Genomic DNA, 18,523 nt, shown 5'->3' on the forward strand with positions numbered 1-18,523 from the left:
ATGTCCAATTTTTAACATTTAAAAAAAATCACATCTTATATATACACAGCATAGTAAAACAAATTGTAAGTTTATACTTAAAGCATCAGCTACTTGGAGCCTGGGCAACACTGATTACCTACTCTAGAAATGTGAAGTTGAATGTATCATCTCTGTTCTCTATATACTATTATTGTTTAGAACTATTTGGAAGAACAAAGTCCAACCTATTGTACTTTAATTTGTACTTAAAGTATTGGTGAAAGAAATAACACAATGTAAAACTATCCATATTTATCGCACACTAAGCACTACTTACAAAAAACTTAACTATAAAATGACCTCAGAAACTACCGCCACGGAACTGACCTTGTTAATAATTTCCAACCAGAAAAACATCGGTAGGAACTCATCTTAGTTTATTACCTGAAAGAATTTCCATCAAACCAACAACATCCTCCAATTTACCATCATCTGCAAGCCGGCGACATTCTCGTGCAAGAAGCTTCCTTCCCGAACCGTCGATCAGAGCCGATGGGCGAAGCCCTAGCTTATCGACCCTATAGAAAAAATCAATGAAAGTCTGTCTCTTGCCATCACGAAGAAAACCTGAAACCCCCGCAGATACAAGTTTCACACTCAGTGAAGCAACAAACTGCCAATGTGGTGTTCCAGAAACCAAAACGGTCTCGGCGATCATCAAGAAATCTTCGAGCTTGCCATCCTCGGCGAGCTTCGAGGCGAGGTTGGCATAGTATTTCAAGCGGTTCCGATGGCGTGGCGTCAGATCCTGACGGACATTCGTGAGCAGAGGTGGACGAGGGGCGGCGGTGGAGTCGACGGATGAGCATGATAATTTGGCGGGAGATGGTCTGGTGGGACTCAGTGACGAGTGCTTTTGCTTGGTGGAATGGTGGGGAGTTGGGCTTGGACTTGGAGGGAGAAGCATGGAAGAGCCAATGATAACCAGCTCTTTCATTCTTGGCCAACCGTTTCTTCTGGTGAGAATTCTGGCTTTTTATACAGCTTTCGAGTTTCGGGTAAAGAACTCGGGATTGAATTTGAAAGGCGGGTCTTTTTTTGTTGAGGTTTGGGTTAGGTTGGTTTCGACGGTTGGACTGTTAAACTGTCGATGTTGAATTACTTTGCCACGCAATCAACGAAAAAAAAAAAAAGTAAATTACAAAGACCCCATGTACTATGGAGTCTGTGATAAAGACCTCCTGTATTTTGTTTTGCGACAAAGGGCCCTCGTACTATAACCGTGATAAAGACCTCCTGTATTCTGTCATTGCAATCCCCGTACCACCGTAGACAATTGGGAAAAACACATTAATCTTCCCCAACTCACGATACACGAACAGCAAATCCACATTTCTCTCTTTCTCCCTCTCTCTCCCCCGATGTCTCTTCTTCCTCTATAGGGAGTGCTCCAAAACCCAAATGCTGCAGATTCTACAGAGTCCTGTTCTATTGTCCATTGGACTGATGAAAGAATGGGCAAAGATGATGGAGATGAACTGGGCTGGGGGTAGCGACTGATTCGGCGGAAGTACAGAGGGGGGCAACAACTGGTTCGGCAGTGACATAGGGCGCGGCAACTGTGGGAAGGAGCATAAATATAAAAAGAAAATGAATAGTAAAAGATGGAGAGAGATGGAGAGAGGCTGGTGGTGGATTCGCTGCCGCTGAGTTCGAATCCGCCGCTGCAATCAATTGCTGCGGTGGAAGTCGGTGATAGGTTTGAAGACGGAGGCGGCGGTGGAAGTGGAGGAGGAGGGGTTGCTCTTCTGGCGGCTATAAGGGAGGAGAGAAAGGGGAGAGAAAGGGAGATCGGCAAGTTCTCTATACCACCGCTTTGCATCGTCACTGAGATATCTTTTCACGACAGGAGGTCCAACCTCGCGGCTGTCCCAGTAGCTGTTAGAACCCAAATCAAACACCAACCCAGTAGAAGATGAAGAGGAAGTAGGTGTTTGGATTTGTGTGGTCAAGGGTTGTTGGATAGTCGAAGTGGAACCTGTATCGACAGTTGGGTTCCTGTCAGTTGTGTTATCGCTGCCAATGTCTGGTTTTGTTGACCAACGAGTGAGAGAGGAAAAACCATTTCTAGATATAGGACTTGGGCACTTGTGGCGAAGAAACACAATACCAGTGTCGGTGATGCCGCATGCATAGAGAGCGAGCATACCTGGTCTGGTGGAGGCCCCTGGAGGAATCAAAGTTGCTGGCTTCGCTGTTTGTCGAGTGGTAGAAGAAGCAAGGACCCTAACGATTTTGAACGTTGCTACTGTTGCCGCTGCAGATGTTGTGTCCATTGTAGAAACAGGGCCACGCAACTGGAGACACTGTTAAAAAGGACGGCCTGCGTCGTCGGAGGCAGCAGTTTCGTTGCCTCTCTTCTTGTCAAATGCAATTTTCCATTCGATAAAAAGTTAAAAAATAGAAAATTAATTTAATTGCAATTTACTTTGAAATGGCCCCATCCCAAAAGTACTTCAACTTACAACTTCAATACTATAGTACATAAAATTTCAACTGAATTCAAGCAAAGGACTAAACAATTGTTTGAAATAATTGGAATTTTTTTTTTCTTTTTTTTGGAGTTTCTCACACCAACCATTTGCTCCCCTTTCATCATCATTATTTTTTTTATGGCCCCACACGGTGGGGCGAATCCATCATCGTCGCTATCCCTAGCCCATACCCAGAGTTGGGTCAAGTCAAATCCCCACCGACAAGGTTCCACATACCCCGATCCTACAATCTTAGGGTTCCTAACGAAGGTTACCCGAACCTACGATCTTAGGGTTTCTGACGAAGGTGACTAGCCATGGACCCTTGATGAGGGGAAAATCTGCGTTTACTAGCATTTTTTAGAGTTTGACTTTAGGTTTTTTCTCTCTTCTTTAGTCTCTAAGATACTAAAGTGGTACGGTATCACTATCAATTAGCTCGTCCCCAACGCCCTTAATACCATAATAGTGATGTTGGTGTGGGCTCGGCTTCGGGATGTGAAACTGATGTCGAAGATGTTCCGTGCCATGTTCACACCGAGGAAGCATGCTTCCAAAGCCAACATGTACTACTTCTCTCCCCGAAGAGGGAATCCGATGCACAACCTTTCATCCGTCCATGGGTGGAAGGATAAATTTTTTTTATGTCTCCTGCCTCGAAGGCTGGAGGTTCAGGTCGAAGTGGGGGGAGGCCTGTGTAGTTGTTAAGAGATGTCCCCCTCTGCTTCGAGATGAGGAGGCCGTTGTCGTGGCTCATTTGCTTGTGATGAGGACAGTCTAGGTGAAGCCGTTTGTGGAGGAGGAGATTTCCCTAGTGTTCGCTGGGATTAGCCCTGCCCCCCTCGGTAGGAGAGGTTTTGTAGTTACTTCAAACGCTTTCTACGTCTTTGGCTGGTTGTGCTGACCATTTTCCTTTGTGTTCGCAAAGATACCAATGGATGCCAGGCAGCAATTGCTCGAGAAGTCTTGCGCGAAGCAGGCTGGGAAGAAAGCAGGGGCACAGACGCTGAAGTGGCCCAGCGAAGAGGTTGCCCCCCTGTCTCAGTAAAGGGGGAAATCAGCACGTTTCCACCAAGGGGAAACGACTAGTGGTGGCACCCCAGGAGCTCGCCGAGGGGGCCGAGGTGCCGAGCCCAAAAAGGGGGGCAGAGATGGGTCGGAAGAGGCCCGCCGAAGACACGTCGAGGGAGGAGCTGCCGCAGAAGGTGGCCAACGCTGAATGCCCGGCCGAAAGATGTGGCGAAGAGACCTGTGTTCGGGGAGCGTCCATCTGGAACTTCTTCGGCTCCGCCATTACTATAGGGGCTCCCCGAGAGAGCCGAGGGGGCCGACAAGGTGTTCCATCCGCAATGGCAGCTTCACGAAGGGGACTCCATTCAAGACGAAGGGGTCAGCCTGGTCTTGGTGAGCGGGGCAACCCTCCCGAGGGATCGTTACCGCTTGTTGCAGAGCAACCCCAAGGACATCTATGACGAGAACTTGTCCATCTGGCAGAGGTAAGATTTTTGGTTTTTTACTTTGTATCTTGTGTATTTCTTTCTCTTCATCCTATTTTTGTTCGCTAACTAGTTCTATTGCAAGCTTGCCAAAACTTCATCGGTTTGGGGGATCGGACGAGGCTGGCAATGTTTCACCTTGACAAGCTGGAGGAGGAGAGGCTCCAGAAGTCTGCCGAGGAGAAGCTTCAAAAGGAGAGGGAGAAGCTTCAGAAGACTATTGTTGCTGCCTAGGAGAAGTACTAAAAATTTAGGAATGCATTCCTCAACGAGCAGTCAGTTCGGGAACGCCTCGAGATACAACTGAAAGAGGCGCGATAGGGTCTCTCCAAGGAGCAAATGGAGAGAGTTCTCCTGGAGAGCATTGTCTCTGAGGCGGAGAAGCGGGCATCCGATGCTGAAGGAAGGGTTGCCAAGGCGGAGAAGAAGGCTATCAAGGCCGCGACATCTGTGGAGCAGGTGAAGAAGGCAGCAGCCAAAGTAGTGGAGGCATTCAAGAAGTCCTCTGAGTATCTAGATGCGCTCGTAGAGTACGCGTTGGCATCCTACCTTGACGGGATTGATGATACGAAGAAGGTGCTCCTATAGGTGATGTTGGACTTTGACGTCAAGGGGATACAGGTGATTCCAGATGCCCCTGACGAAGCCCTGACTGTTGATGACTTCGCTCCTCCTCTTGCCGACAACGAGGCCTAGGCGTGGATTTCCCCCCTTTTATTTTTTTGTTTTGTTTTTTTTTTTTGTGAATGTACATGTGTTCGGCCCAAGAGGCCTTAAATTTTTTTTTTTCTTTTGTAATGGCAGTATAGAAATACAATGATGGATGAAGCCATTTTCTGTATATGATGTGTGTCTTTTGTATGTTGTGTTCTTCTCCTTCTTCTTTATTCTCTTCTTCTTCTTTTTATTTTTTGAGAGGTCCCTGCCCCTCCAAACGACGAGACCACAACACACAAAAACACGTATAGCTCGCTCATAGTTCGTAGTTAGTTTGCTGCAAGCTCACTTTAAGTAGTTAGGGCATTGAGGTTCGAGGCGGGGCCATACGTCCAAAGTGAGGCTCGCTTGGCTCTAGAATTCCTTTAAGTGTTTACTTAGGCAAGGCCAAAGTGACTTGGCACCATAGCCGAGGTCATGGGTTGAGGTACCTAGGGGAATGAGGGGCCGAGATGGAGCGGCACTATTGGGGTGCAACTCACCTGTCTTGTTTTCGCACCAAGTGTTTCCTCGGGGGAGGCCGAGGCGTCACACTAGAAAAGTCGGGGGCTCAAGCCAAGGTAAACCTCTGAGTCAATCGAGGTTGTCATTTTTATTGCACTGAGTATAGGTAGCCGAGGAGGTCACCGTCCACTGAGGAGGTGATGAGGCATGTAGGTCCTCGTCCACCCTGGCGCGCTGAAGGGGTTGCCATCCACTAAGGAGGTGATGAGGCGTGAAGCGCCTAGTTCACCTTGGCGTGCATGTTTCTGACGAGGTGCTCGTCCGAGGGTCATCACAGTCTTCTGCATCGGTCCGTACTGAGCGCTCATCCCTCGGAAGAGGGTTTCACACGTCGGCGGCAAGTAGCAAAGCCGAGGGTTTTTTAGTACTTAGGACACACATTCATTCAACATTTGAGCCAAAGAGGAACTTTTGCTTCCTTCATTCATCACTTAGCCACAGGCAGTTACATTTATTGAAAATACATTCGAAGGTTCTCCAAGTTCCACGTTCGAGGGGGGTCTTCCATCCAAGTATTCCAAGTGAAAGGTTCTGGGGCCGAGGGATGTGTTTGACTCTGTAGGGGCCTTCCCAGTTGGGGCCTAACTTTCCTACTCCGGGTTTGGGGACCATGACCTTTCTGAGGACAAGGTCTCCTTCTTAGAAGTGTGTTTCTTTTACTTTTGAATTGTAGCGAGCCACGCATTGCTGGTAGGCAACTACCTTGATCTGCGCCTGCTCCCGGGCTTCTTCGAATCGGAAAGTTGGCTGGCCAATTTCTACTAGGATTATCGCTTCCGCACCGTAGGTCAAGCCGAAGGGAGTTTCTCCCGTGGTTGTCCGAGGTGTGGTTCAATATGCCTAGAGTACATTGTTCAGCTCGTCGGCCCATAAGCCTTTAGCTCGGTCTAACTTCGTCTTCAGTCCATCTATGATGGTTCTGTTGGTGACCTCGGCTAGGCCATTTGTCTGGGGGTAGCCCACCAAGGTGTACTACTGTTTGATGTCGAAGGAGGCACACCACTCCTGAAATCTGGCATCATCGAACTGATTCCCATTGTCAGTGACTAGCATGTGAGGGAGGCCAAAGCAACAAATGATGTTTTTCCAAAAGAAGCTCTGGATTGCCTAAGCTGTGATAGTGGCTAAGGGCTCGACCTCAACCTACTTGGTGAAGTAGTCCACGGCGATGGCGAGGTAATTCCTGCCCCCCGTTGCTTGTGAGAAAGGGCCGAGGAGGTTCATTCCCCATTTAGTGAAGGGCCAAGGGCTGTTGAGGGCTGAGAGGGTTGTCACAAGTTGATGACATATGTTGGCGTGCCTCTAACACTGATCACATCTTCGCACGAGTTCAGTTGCGTCTTTGTGAAGTGTTTGCTAGAAATATCCCTGTCCCAATGTCTTCTAGGCGAGGACCCTGCCGCCGAGGTGGTTTCCGCATATGCCTTCGTGAATTTCTCTGAGTGCGTACTCCCCTTCTTTGGGGCGGAGGCATCGGAGGTAAGGCAAGGTGAAAGATCTTCTATACAATTTTCCTTCAAGCAAGGTGTAGTGGGCCGCCTGACGTCGGAGTCGTTTGGCATCGTTTCTGTCATCGGACAGTTGTTCCGTCAGAAGGAAATTGATGATGGGGTTCATCCATGATGGCTTGGCCTCTATTGGTAGTACTTGAGCCTCTTAAGTGGACGACCGAGGTAGCTTCTCCATGAGAACTGTGTGGCCGAGGGCCATGCCCGAGGTGCTTGCCAGCTTGGAAAGGGCATCGGCCCTCACGTTGTTAGCTCGTGAGACTTGCTGTAGGGTAAAGCGTTGGAAATGGCTTTGGTGAGGTACTTGGACATGCTTTGTTCTCTGGCTTTGTACTCGTCGTTCACCACCAACTAAGAGTCGCTAAAGGCTTCAACATGTGAGGAGCCAAGGTCCTTGGCCAATTGCAGTCCAGCAAGGAGGGCCTCGTACTCGGCTTCATTATTGGATACTGGGAAGTCGAATCTCAGTGCATATTCGATGGTTGAGTTGTCTGGGGTGAGGAGGATAAGGCTAGCGTCGCTTCCTTTGGCATTGGATGATCCATCCACAAAAAGCTTCCAAGCAGGGGGAGCATCTCCAACTAGATGCTCTTCTGCTGATTCTTGTTCTAGGGCCCGAGGGAGAGCTTGAAGGTGCACTCCATCACAAAATCTGCAAGGGCTTGGGTTTTAATGGTGGACTCGGCTAGTACTATATGTCAAATTTGTAAAGCTCGACGACCCATTTGATCAAACACCTCGAGGTCTCGGGATTGGTGAGGACTGCTTTGATGGGCTGATTTGTCAACACTATGATGGCGTGAGCTTGGAAATACGGCCTAAGCTTCTTGGCTAAAACCATGAGAGCAAAGGCCAACTTCTCCACTTCGGGGCAACTGGTTTTGGTGTCGTACAATACCTTGCCGATGTAGTATATCGATTTCTATGCTCCGTCTTCTTTGATTAGGACTGAGCTGAATGCTTCATCCTTGGTTGACAAGTACAAGTATATAGTTTCTCCTAGGACCGGGCAAGCCAAGAGGGGAGGTGAGGCGAGGTACTCCTTGAGTTTGCCAAAAGCTTGCTGACATTCCTCCATCCAGTGGAAGTGTTTCAGTTTCTTGATGGCTCAGAAGAAGGGAAGACACCAGTCGACTGACTTTGACATGAAGCGGTTGAGTGCCGCCACTTGGCCAGTGAGCTTCTTGGTTTCCTTCACCGATCGAGGAGGTGCCATGTTCAGTATGGCTTGTATCTTCTCAAGGTTGGCCTCTATGTCTCGTTGAGTGATGATGAAGCCTAGAAACTTGCCCGAGGTGACGGTGAAGGCATACTTGTTGGGATTTAGCTTCATATTGAACCTTCGCAAAGTGTTGAAGGTTTCAGTCAGGTCCGAGGTGTGTGCTTCGGCTTTCAGGCTTTTCACCACCATATCATCTACATAGGCTTCAACGTTCCGCCCCATTTGATTCTTGAATACTTTATTAACAAGACGTTGGTAGGTAGCTCCTACGTTTTTAAGCCCAAAGGGCATTACCTTGTAGCAGTATGTACCATGCTCGGTGATGAATGAGGTCTTCTCTTCGTCTTCGGAGTGCATCTTTATTTGATTGTATCCGGAGAAAGAATCCATGAAGCTGAGCAATTCATATCCTGTAATGGTGTTGACAATGTGGTATATTCTTGGCAAAGGAAAACTGTTCTTAGGGCAGGCTAGGTTAAGGTCTGCGAAGTCAATACAGATTTGCCATTTTCCATTAGCTTTCTTAACCAAAACCACATTCGACAGCCAATTAGGATAATATACCTCTTGGATGAATCTGACATCGAGTAGTTTGTCAACTTCCTCTCCTATGGCCTTTCATCGCTCTGGTGCAAAGTTCATATTCTTTCGTCGAATCGGCCTAGAGCTCGGATCCACGCTTAGCTTGTGAGTAACGACCGAAGGGTCAATTCCATGCATGTCAGTGGAGGACCAAGCAAAGACGTCAGCATTAGTTTTAAGGAAACTTACCAGTTCGGATAAGCTCTCCGGGTGAAGGTTGGACCCGATGCGGATTGTCTTCTCGGGCTCGTCCTCGTCCAAGGGAACCGAGATGAGGTCCTCGGCCCGCTGGCTCCTCCCTGAGGTCGAGGCTCAAGTGGCAATGCCTCTTTATTCTTGCCCCTCAGTGCTGCCACATAGCACTGACGAGCGATATGTTGATCCCCCCGAACAACTCTGATGCCATGCTTGGTTGGGAATTTGAGGGCAAGGTGGTGGTGGCTTGCAGTGATGAAGGGTCGGTTTCCCCATGATTGCGTTGTAAGGGGAGCCGATCCTCACGACAAGGAACTCTGTCATCCTCGTCACCTACCAAGGTTCAGTTACCGTGATTGGTAGGGTGATCTTTCCTTTCGGCCTAATGACATTGCCGGAGAAGCCGACCAGTGGGACGTCGGTGGGCTGGAGGTGCTCTGGTGCTATCTTCATCTTTTCAAAAGCTTCATATAAGAAAATGCCTGCCGAGGAGCCACTATCAACGAGAATCCTCTTAATTAGGAAGTTTGTTACTACAACCGAAATCACTAGCGCATCGTCATGGGGGACTGTGATCCCATTAAGGTCCTCACCCCTAAAGGAGAGGTCCTTCTATTGCTTTGGCCTCTTGGGGGCTGGCCCTTGGATGTTTAACTGCCTGGTGTAGGTCTTGCGGGCCGAGGCTGAGTCTCCACCCGAGACCAAGCCCCCGAAAATGACGTCAATGACTCCGGTGACCTGCTGGTGTTGTTGATGCTGTTGGGAGGACGAACCGCCGGCTTCGCCCCCGATGAATTGCTTCAAATGCCCGTGGCGGACACCGCAGTGAAACTTGCAGTACTTTCTGGGGTTCCTCTTCATCTTCTTTGGCCACTTCACGAACTTCTCCTCGCCTGTCTGCATTAGGATTTGGGTCCGAGAGGAGTTGAGTGGCGTTTATTGGCTATAAACCGTGGTCGGGGCTGACGACTTCCTCTTATCTTTGCCACCATCACCTCGGTGGTCTTCATTCTTCCTTTTCTTCCTCGAGGGCCTGCCACTGCGCTCGGCCTCCTTCTCTTGGTGGTCCCTAGCCGAAGCCTCTTTGGCCGCAATGTACTTTGGGGCCTTTTTGAGGAACTCTAGCTTTATCTTCGGTGGGGTTATAGCGATCGAGCACTTGAGGGCAGAGCTAGCTTGGAGCCCGTTGATGGCAGCGTGCATTGAGACTATGGAGTCGAGGTCCCTGACCTTGAGCTCTTCTTTTTTGAAGCAATCGATGTAAGACTACAAGCTTTTGCCCGGTTTCTGCTTAATGCACATGAGTGAGATGACGCTCTTTTGGCACCATCTGCTACTGATGAAGCGGGCGAGGAACATATTGGTGAACTGTTCCCATGAACTGATTGACCTCGGGGGGAGGCTGGAGAACCAGCGGCATGCTGCCCCCTTGAAGGTGGTCTAGAAAGTTGGGCACGTCAAGGTGTCGGAATACCCGTAAGGTATCATGAGAACTCTGAAACTTTCCAGGTGGTCTTCGGGGTCCGAGGAGCCGTCTTACCATCTACTTAGTTTGACATTTGGGGATCTAACCCTTTTCAGTTGGGGCTACATCTCTCTATTGTTGAGTTGTAGTACCCGCCATTTTACCATCTGCTTGGTTTGACAGGACATTGTTGATTATGGATCAGTTCTGAATTAATGATGTAAGTCCTGTTTTGCATGTCATAAGTGGGTGTTACTGGACATTACTGTGTTTATTATGTGTTTAATGGTGAAGTTGTTGTTTACCACTTCACTGTGGTTAGTTTGCTGCTAATAACTGATTAATTGTATTATAAGCAATTACGTGATAGCATTTAATTTCCTATGGAATTGATTAATTGAATTTAAAGATTGAACATGGAGTGAACTAAAACTTTATTTTATCGAGAATAGAACATCTTACTAATAAAATAAAGAATAGAACATCTTTAGTCATTGACCATTCAGCTTTTGGTTTTGTTTCCTTGTGGCAGGATTATATTAAGGAGAACCTCTTGAATAATGAATGGTCCCTCCCAGTTTGGCTGAATTTCTTAGCTAGTTTGCCCTGTCTGACATGTAAAACAGCTTCTAGGACCATATCACCAACTTTAATTGTCTGGCCTGGTTTGTTCCCTTTTTTATCAAGGACATCTAATTGACTGTATATATCTCTATTCATGAGGTTAGTTCGATGTTCCTTGCCTATGTTGCAAGCTATTCTTGTGGACACTAATTGAATTTCTACAGGCAAGGTTTGTTTCCATTGCCCTAATGATAATTAGTGGTAGAAGTGCCTGGTCTTGCTCCATCTTGGCCAAGTAATTCCCTGACTTTACTACTATTAAAGGATAGGGAATTGTCTGTTAAAAATCCTCATTGATATTCCACACTTGTGTATCATGTTCTGTCTGATAAAATTAGCCACATTTGAAGCTGTCATTGAGAGGTAATGTTTCCACCCATTTGGAAAAGTAAACTATGGCTACTAGGAACTAACATTATTCTTTATATTGGTGGTGTGACTTTGCCTATGAGGTCCATCCATCTACCAAGTATGAAAAGGCCATGTGCTGATTATCAGTGGAGTTCCTCGGTATGTCTATGAATCAATGGACCATGGATTTGACATGGTGGGCTAGCAAAACCCTTGTTGAATGGGCTACACTAGCAAAACATTTATTGTGGGATGAAGACCATCAAAAGTAATGCTGAAAAAGCTGTACTAAGTAGGTTACTCGAAAATATCCCTAGATTGTCACTATGGGAATTGAGTACAAGAAGTTGCCTCCATGGGCTGTTGTTCAGTAGAAGTAGACACATCTTTAAGAAATATAACATCTCGGCCATTGTATTGCTCTGCAGGGACAAGTGTGTAGGACTCCCTGGAGGGTCTGATCACTTCACATTTCTGTTTTGTCTTTCTCCTCTTATACTCTGACTTTGCAACAGTTGTTGAGCTCTTGGGTGCATATTGGTTGAGCTGTAGCCTCTACAGTTTGGCCAATTGTGCTTCTCCTTCTGCTGCTACTTCTATGTAGTAAATGGTTGTTATACATGCAAGCCTCTAATTGTTCAAATGGGGCCTAGGTTGCAAGGATGCACACTTGGTTCCCTCTATGGATACAGGATACCCTTGATGTGCTGATGGTATGTAGAAGGTATGAACCTGAATTGATGTATGAAGGGTCAGCTAAGCAGAGCATAATAGATCATCTTTCTTGTCACCACATGAAACTCTTTGTGGCTATGAAATGGGCCAACCTTGACGTGCACCTTTTTTTTCGTTAAGTACCTCAACTTGTACACCTTTTGTGATTGACATATTAGCATTGAAATCTGACTCCCATTGCCTTTATTGTATGGGCGGAGATGACATTCACCAATCTGCCTGGGTCAATCTATACTCATAGGCGTTCATCTTGTCCAGAATATACAATAGGGTGGTTGTGCTGAATTATCTCAACAAACATATCTTCTAGGCTGAACTAGATTTCATGTTGTTTAACGCACAATGATGCCCCAATATTACTGTCTCTTACCTCCACCAAAGCCTGGATCATTGCTTGTTGAGTGTTGTCTTCAATTGCTTATGATTGGAATTTTTTTAGGTGGTTGTTCTGTGTGAAACATGCCACCATGGTATGACACATGCATGGTTGTAGAGGACTAATCAATTCCATGAATGCTTGTTTGTGGTGAGTGGGCTACGAGTGAGTTAACATTTTTTTTATCAATAACAGAAATCAATTTATTAAAGAAAAAGGTAATTACAACATTCTGGGAAGAGATAAAGTGGTTTAACTCTCCCGAAAAGAACATAAATGAAAATTACAATAAAGCCCAAAACATCTATTCCCATCCCACCCCCTGTTTTGCCAAAGTATCTGCAAAAGCATTTGTAGTTCTCTTCACCCACTAAAACTGAACCTCCAACTCCCTAGTTAGCCACTTAGCCTCCCTCCTCTCAGTTGCATATTTCCAAAGTCCATTGTCCTGTAATCAATTTTGAGTCTCCTTCAACAATTAGCCTCTGGATGTTCATCTCCTTTATCTTCCTTAAACCTTACATTAAAGCACACACCTCAGCTCTGAGAGAGTCACCACTCCCAATGGGGCCTGAATACAATGCAATCACCTGCCCATTCTCCTCATCTCTGAACACACCATCAGCACCAGAGGGCTCTCGATTGCCCTCACTGCTGCCATCAAAATTTAGTCTTATAAACCCTGGGGCTGGTAGAGACCACAGAGGATAGGTAATTGATGAAGGGGCAGAATTTGCCACTTTCTGCCAGCAATTCAGTGGCACATCTGTAGAGACATCAGCAAACCAATCTAAGGACTTCAACTAATGCACCACCCTAACCGTTATTACCTCCATGATACGTTCTTTGTTCTTTTCCTTATTAGAAAAGGTCCTTGAGTTCCTTTCTTCCCATAGAGTCCAGAAAATGGCAGCCCTCACACACCTCCACATAGTGCTACCCCTTTTCTTAGGCCATCTAAGGAAAAAAGTAGCAAACAAGCTTTGTATATCCGGTGGAGGGATCCACCTGCAACCAAATAAAGAGAGAAACCAGTCCCATATATCAGAAGCAAAGGGGCAAGAAATTAGTAATTGGTAGGAGCTGTCACCATTAGCCTTGTAGAGGGTGCACCAACTTGGGGATAAGCACTAGGCCTTTTCCTCTGGAGTAAGTCACATATATTACATCTTTTCAGGAAGGCTTCCCAACAAAAAGCTCCAATCCTTGGAGGGATCAGCTCACCCTAGACTTCCTTGACTGGAAAAGATTGTATGAAGCTGTTGGTTTGTTGTGCCTAGGACTTAAAGAAAGAAGCACAATAGCAAGCCCCAAAGGGGGATAAAGTCCAAATTCTACTATCCCTTTTTGAAGGATCCAAAACCACCCCATTCAATATTTGAATTAGGTCACAACAGTTCCAAATTCTGACTCCCTAAGGCCTCTTCTAAAACCCAAATCCCAATTATACCCAAAGTTTGACTCAGAGGGGACCAAAAAATCAGACACACACTTCCCTTTGAAACAGGAGAGGAAAAATAAAGAGGGGAATTGGTCTTTTAGAGGTTCATCCCCCACCCAAAGGTGTTCCTAAAATTTTAACTGATTCCCAGAGCAAAGATCATACCTGATGTACTATAGAAAGGATGGAAGAATGGCATGTGTGGATTTCCAATGAGAGACTAAATTAGTCCTTGCCACAAGCCCAGAATCCTAGCCATCATCTGCCTGTCCATAATTACTCAGGATAACCTTAGTCTACAACTTATCCCTATCCCCTCCAAACCTCCACAACTGTTGGGTGGGGCTGGGCACTTGATCTTGTCATCACTTAATATCTTCATTATTGTTAGTGGTGTTAGTGAAGGGGTATTTCGATCTTTGTACTTGTTGAGAAGGTTGATGTGTATTGTTATGTTAGTTCGAGTGCTTCTTACTTAAAGAAGGGCGCTTAAGTCTTTTTCATTTTAGTTAATAATATAATAACAGGTCTGGCCGAATCTAGGGAGAATAATCTTTTCTAATTCGAACCAGCCTTTCTCTCTTTCCTCATCTTTCTCTCTTCTTCTTTCTTCTCTTACTTTACTTTACTTTACTTTACAGTCAACGAACAAGACAAAATTCTAGGGCAGGTCAAACTTTAACATGGTATCGGAGCGAGGTTCAACAAATCAGACTTGCTAAAATTCTGTCTTTTGCGCATTTGAATTAGGGTTTCTCTTGGGTTTCTCAGCTGTGAGTTGGAGACTGGGAAAAGGGCTGAAAAGGAGTGATTGCCCTCTTCCCTAGGAGGTTCCTATGCCTCCGATTGTGTCGTTGGTGATTGGTTGCTGTGGTTTCTAAACCCTAGTTAGGGCTGATACGTGTGGTGCAGTGGTGTTTCAGCCCTTCGTGTGGTTGGCCTTCAGGCAATGAGGTAAAGTTTTTTATTAATTGTTATGGAATACATGAGAGGTGTAGTATAGTTCGCATGATGAGTTTTCAGATTGCAGTATGCTAGGGTTTATGCTAGGGTTTATTCTGGTTTGTGTGTGAATCGAAGGGCAATAGTGTCTACTTAATGGTGAAACTCTCTATAACTGTGGATTAGGGTTTGTGGTGTTACAAGTGTGGTTTTCAGCATTTGATATCACTGAAACTAGTGTGTAGACTTCGGTGAGTAGGGGTTGTGGTGTTGCAGTTTTTAGCATTTAATACTGCTGAAACCAGTGTGCAGATTTCGGTGAATAGGGTTTGTGGTGTTGCAAGTCTCAGCAGTTATTACTGTTGAAATCAGTGTGCAGATTTCTTGACACAGCCAAAGAGGTGAGGGATCATGCTAAGAAACTGTATTTAGGTCAGGATAATACCACTAGGGTATATCAACTGTATCGGGAATACTTCAATCTGCAACAAGGAAGTCAGAGCCTTGAGGAGTACTATGCCAGTGTAAGGAATATCCGTAATGAGTTAAATGTCTATCATCCTCTCACTTTTGATGTCAAAGTTCAACAGCAACAGTGAGAGTAGCTCGATGTGACACGGTTTCTGGTGGGGTTGAAGTCTGAGTATGAACCAGTACGAGCTCAGATACTAGGGGGATCTGCTCTTCCGTCTTTAGAGGAGGTGTTTGCCCGTCTTTGGAAGGCTTCCATTGGATCTATGGATTCTAATGTCTCCGATAAATCAGCATTTGCAATGTCGAGAGGTCGAGGTGGCAGAAGTGGGGCTCGAGGAGCCCAGCCTGGCAGAAGTGGTAGTGGTGGATCTACACATACCCGTGGTGGTGGTCGTACTAGAGGCATAGATTCAGGGGGAGCTCGTGGTAGAGGACGTGGCTCGGGTCCACAGAAGTGTACTCATTGTGGATTGGATGGACATACCATTAACTACTGCTACGACTTACATGGTCCTCCCTCGATGTGGGCCAATCATGCCATGACTAGTGACACCAGTTTCAGCTCTAGACAGGAGAACCGGTCAGCTGACCCGTTGCCTTATACTCCCTCAGATGGCCCAGGCAAGGAGATGGTGAGTGTTCCTCGGGATGAGTATGAGAGGTTTGTTCAATCCAAGTCGCAGCAGACCACAGCTTCCTTTGCACACTCAGGCATGGCTTGTTTGGCATCCACACCCAACCCCTGGATTATTGATTCTGGAGCCTCTGATCACATGATGGGAACTCCAGGTGTGTTTTCATCTCTCACTCATTGCTCAACATCACAATCTGTTACCCTTGCTAATGGCTCCACATCATCTATCTGTGGTGTTGGTAATGTTGACTTAGACCTTGTATCCCTATCATCTGTTTTATATGTACCTAAGTTTCCATTTAATCTTATGTCTGTTAGTAAGCTGACCAAGTCCCTTAAGTGCTCCATCACATTTTACCATTCTATGTGTGTTTTTCAGGATCTCAAGACGGGGATGAAGATTGGTGGAGGGCATGAAGCCGGTGGACTGTATTATCTTGATGGTGGTGGACGAACGTCGACGGCCCTTCAATCATCCATCTCTCATCTCCAGTGGCATTGTAGATTTGGTCACCCTTCGTTGAAAGTGTTGCAGTCCTTAGTCCCTTTATTGAGTCAGCTTTCTGTTTTAGATTGTGAGTCGTGTCAATTTGGGAAACACCATCGTGCTCCCTTTCGTTCTAGGGTTGATAATCGTGTGTCGAGTTTTTTTTCTTTAATTCATTCAGATGTTTGGGGTCCTTATAAAGTGATGTCATATAATGGATACCGATATTTTGTTATTTTTGTTGATGATTGTTCAAGAATGACGTGACTCTATTTAATGAAAGAAAGAAGTGAATTATTTGCCATATTCTAGAAATTTTATGCTGAGATCCGCAATCAATTTGACGTTCATATCAAAATTTTTCGTTCTGATAATGGACGTGAATACTTGTCTTCATCTTTTCAAGAATACTTGGACCACCATGGCATTATACACCAAACTTCATGTACTTACACTCCGCAACAAAATGGGGTGGCTGAGAGAAAGAACCGTCATCTTGTAGAAATGACACGCTCCCTCATGCACCACATGAATGTTCCCAAAACCTTTTGGAGCGATGCAATGCTCACCTCTTGTTTCTTAATTAATCGGATGCCCACGTCTATCCTTGATGGTCGTTCTCCTTTTGGTGTCTTATTCCCCAACATGTCTCCGTTTCCGCTTCCTCCTCGGGTATTTGGGTGTGTCTGCTTCGTTCATAATCTGGGTCCCGGGACTGACAAGTTAGATGCATGTTCCTTGAAATGTATCTTCTTTGGCTATTCCCGAACTCAGAAAGGGTACAAGTGTTATCATCCCAATTCTCGTCGTTCCTTGGTATGTGCTGATGTTACATTCTTCGAGTCTACTCCGTTCTTCGTCGGGTCCGGTTCTGCTGTTTCCTCCTCATCACCACCTCCTCTTCCTCTTCCCGTGGCTGATCCACCTCCTCTGGTTCCAGTCATGCCTACGTCCTTGCCTCCGGTGCCACCGTCGGTTGACCGTCCACCCATCCGTCACGTGTATACACATCACCCACGTGTACCGGCTGCAGCTCCTCCAGCTTCATCACCGTCGACAGATCCAGCTCCAGCTCCGACACCAGCCTCCGACCTAGATCTCCCTATTGCCTTCCGAAAAGGTAAACGTACTTGCACCCTTCACCCTATTTCCAATTTTGTTTCACTTACCCACCTCTCCGCCTCCCATCGCCAGTTCATCTCTTTGTTATCCTCCGTGGTTGTTCCTAAGGATGTCCAAGAAACCCTTACCTCTCCAGAGTGGTGCCGTGCTATGGAAGAAGAGCTCTCTGCTCTGCATCATAATCACACTTGGGATCTCACCGCTCTTCCTCCTGTGAAGCAGGCTGTCGGCTGTAAGTGGGTGTATAGTGTTAAGTACTTGCCAGATGGTCGTGTTGAGCGCCTGAAGGCGCGACTGGTTGCCAAAGGGTACTCCCAAATCTATGGCATTGACTACACAGAGACATTCTCCCCAGTTGCTAAGATAGGATAAGTTTGGGTCATCATCTCTCTTGCAACTATGTATGATTGGCCTCTCCATCAGCTAGATATCAAAAATGCCTTTTTGCATGGTGATTTGCTCGAGGAGGTCTACATGGAGCAACCACCAGGGTTTATTGCTCAAGGGGAGGATGGTAAGGTATGCAGACTTAAGAAGGCTATTTATGGACTTAAACAGTCCCCTCGAGCATAGTTTGGTAGGTTCAGTGAGGTGGTCAAGAAGTTTGGTATGAAACAGTGCCAAGTCGATCACTTTGTCTTCAGTTTTGACTCTTCAGCAGGCAAAATAATATTGGTGGTGTATGTGGATGATATCATTCTGACTGGGAATGACAAAATGGGCATTGACAGATTGAAGGCATTCCTACAGGAACACTTTCAGACAAAGGACCTTGGCAAGTTGAAATACTTTTTGGGCATAGAGGTAGCAAGATCTAAGCATGGCATTAATTTGTGTCAGAGGAAATATGTGCTTGATTTATTGGAAGAAACATGGTTGTTGGGTACTAAACCGACTGAGACACCTATGGAAACAAATACGAGACTGAGCAGTGATATAAGTGAAGTATTTGAAGACCCTGGCAGATATCGACGACTTGTAGGCAAACTAAACTATCTAACCATTACTCGGCCAGATATTTCATTTGCGGTTAGTGTGGTGAGTCAGTTCATGCAGAAACCTTTGGTCCCACATTGGAATGCAGTGCTAAGGATTGTGAGGTATCTGAAAGGAGCTCCTGGTCATGGTTTGCTGTACAGGAGTGGTGGAAAAC

General features: G+C 46.1%; 1 protein-coding gene across 2 annotated transcripts in view; it reads right to left on the reverse strand.

Annotated features, from left to right (window-relative positions):
• LOC148870223 (Tetratricopeptide repeat (TPR)-like superfamily protein) overlaps positions 1–2,379 on the reverse strand; it is a 30,549-nt gene extending 28,170 nt beyond the window's left edge. For both annotated transcript variants that reach the window (XM_088969727.1, XM_088969726.1), the window contains exon 1: positions 406–2,379. In XM_088969727.1, the coding sequence (XP_088825853.1) occupies positions 406–958 (553 nt within the window). In that variant the 5' untranslated portion in view covers positions 959–2,379. The remainder of the gene's footprint in view (positions 1–405) is intronic.
• Positions 2,380–18,523: the final 16,144 nt, after the last annotated feature.

Source organism: Nelumbo lutea, chromosome 2, assembly GCF_056320005.1.
Source record: "Nelumbo lutea isolate HS-2025 chromosome 2, American lotus-T2T, whole genome shotgun sequence".
In the NCBI taxonomy this organism is placed as follows: Eukaryota; Viridiplantae; Streptophyta; class Magnoliopsida; order Proteales; family Nelumbonaceae; genus Nelumbo; species Nelumbo lutea.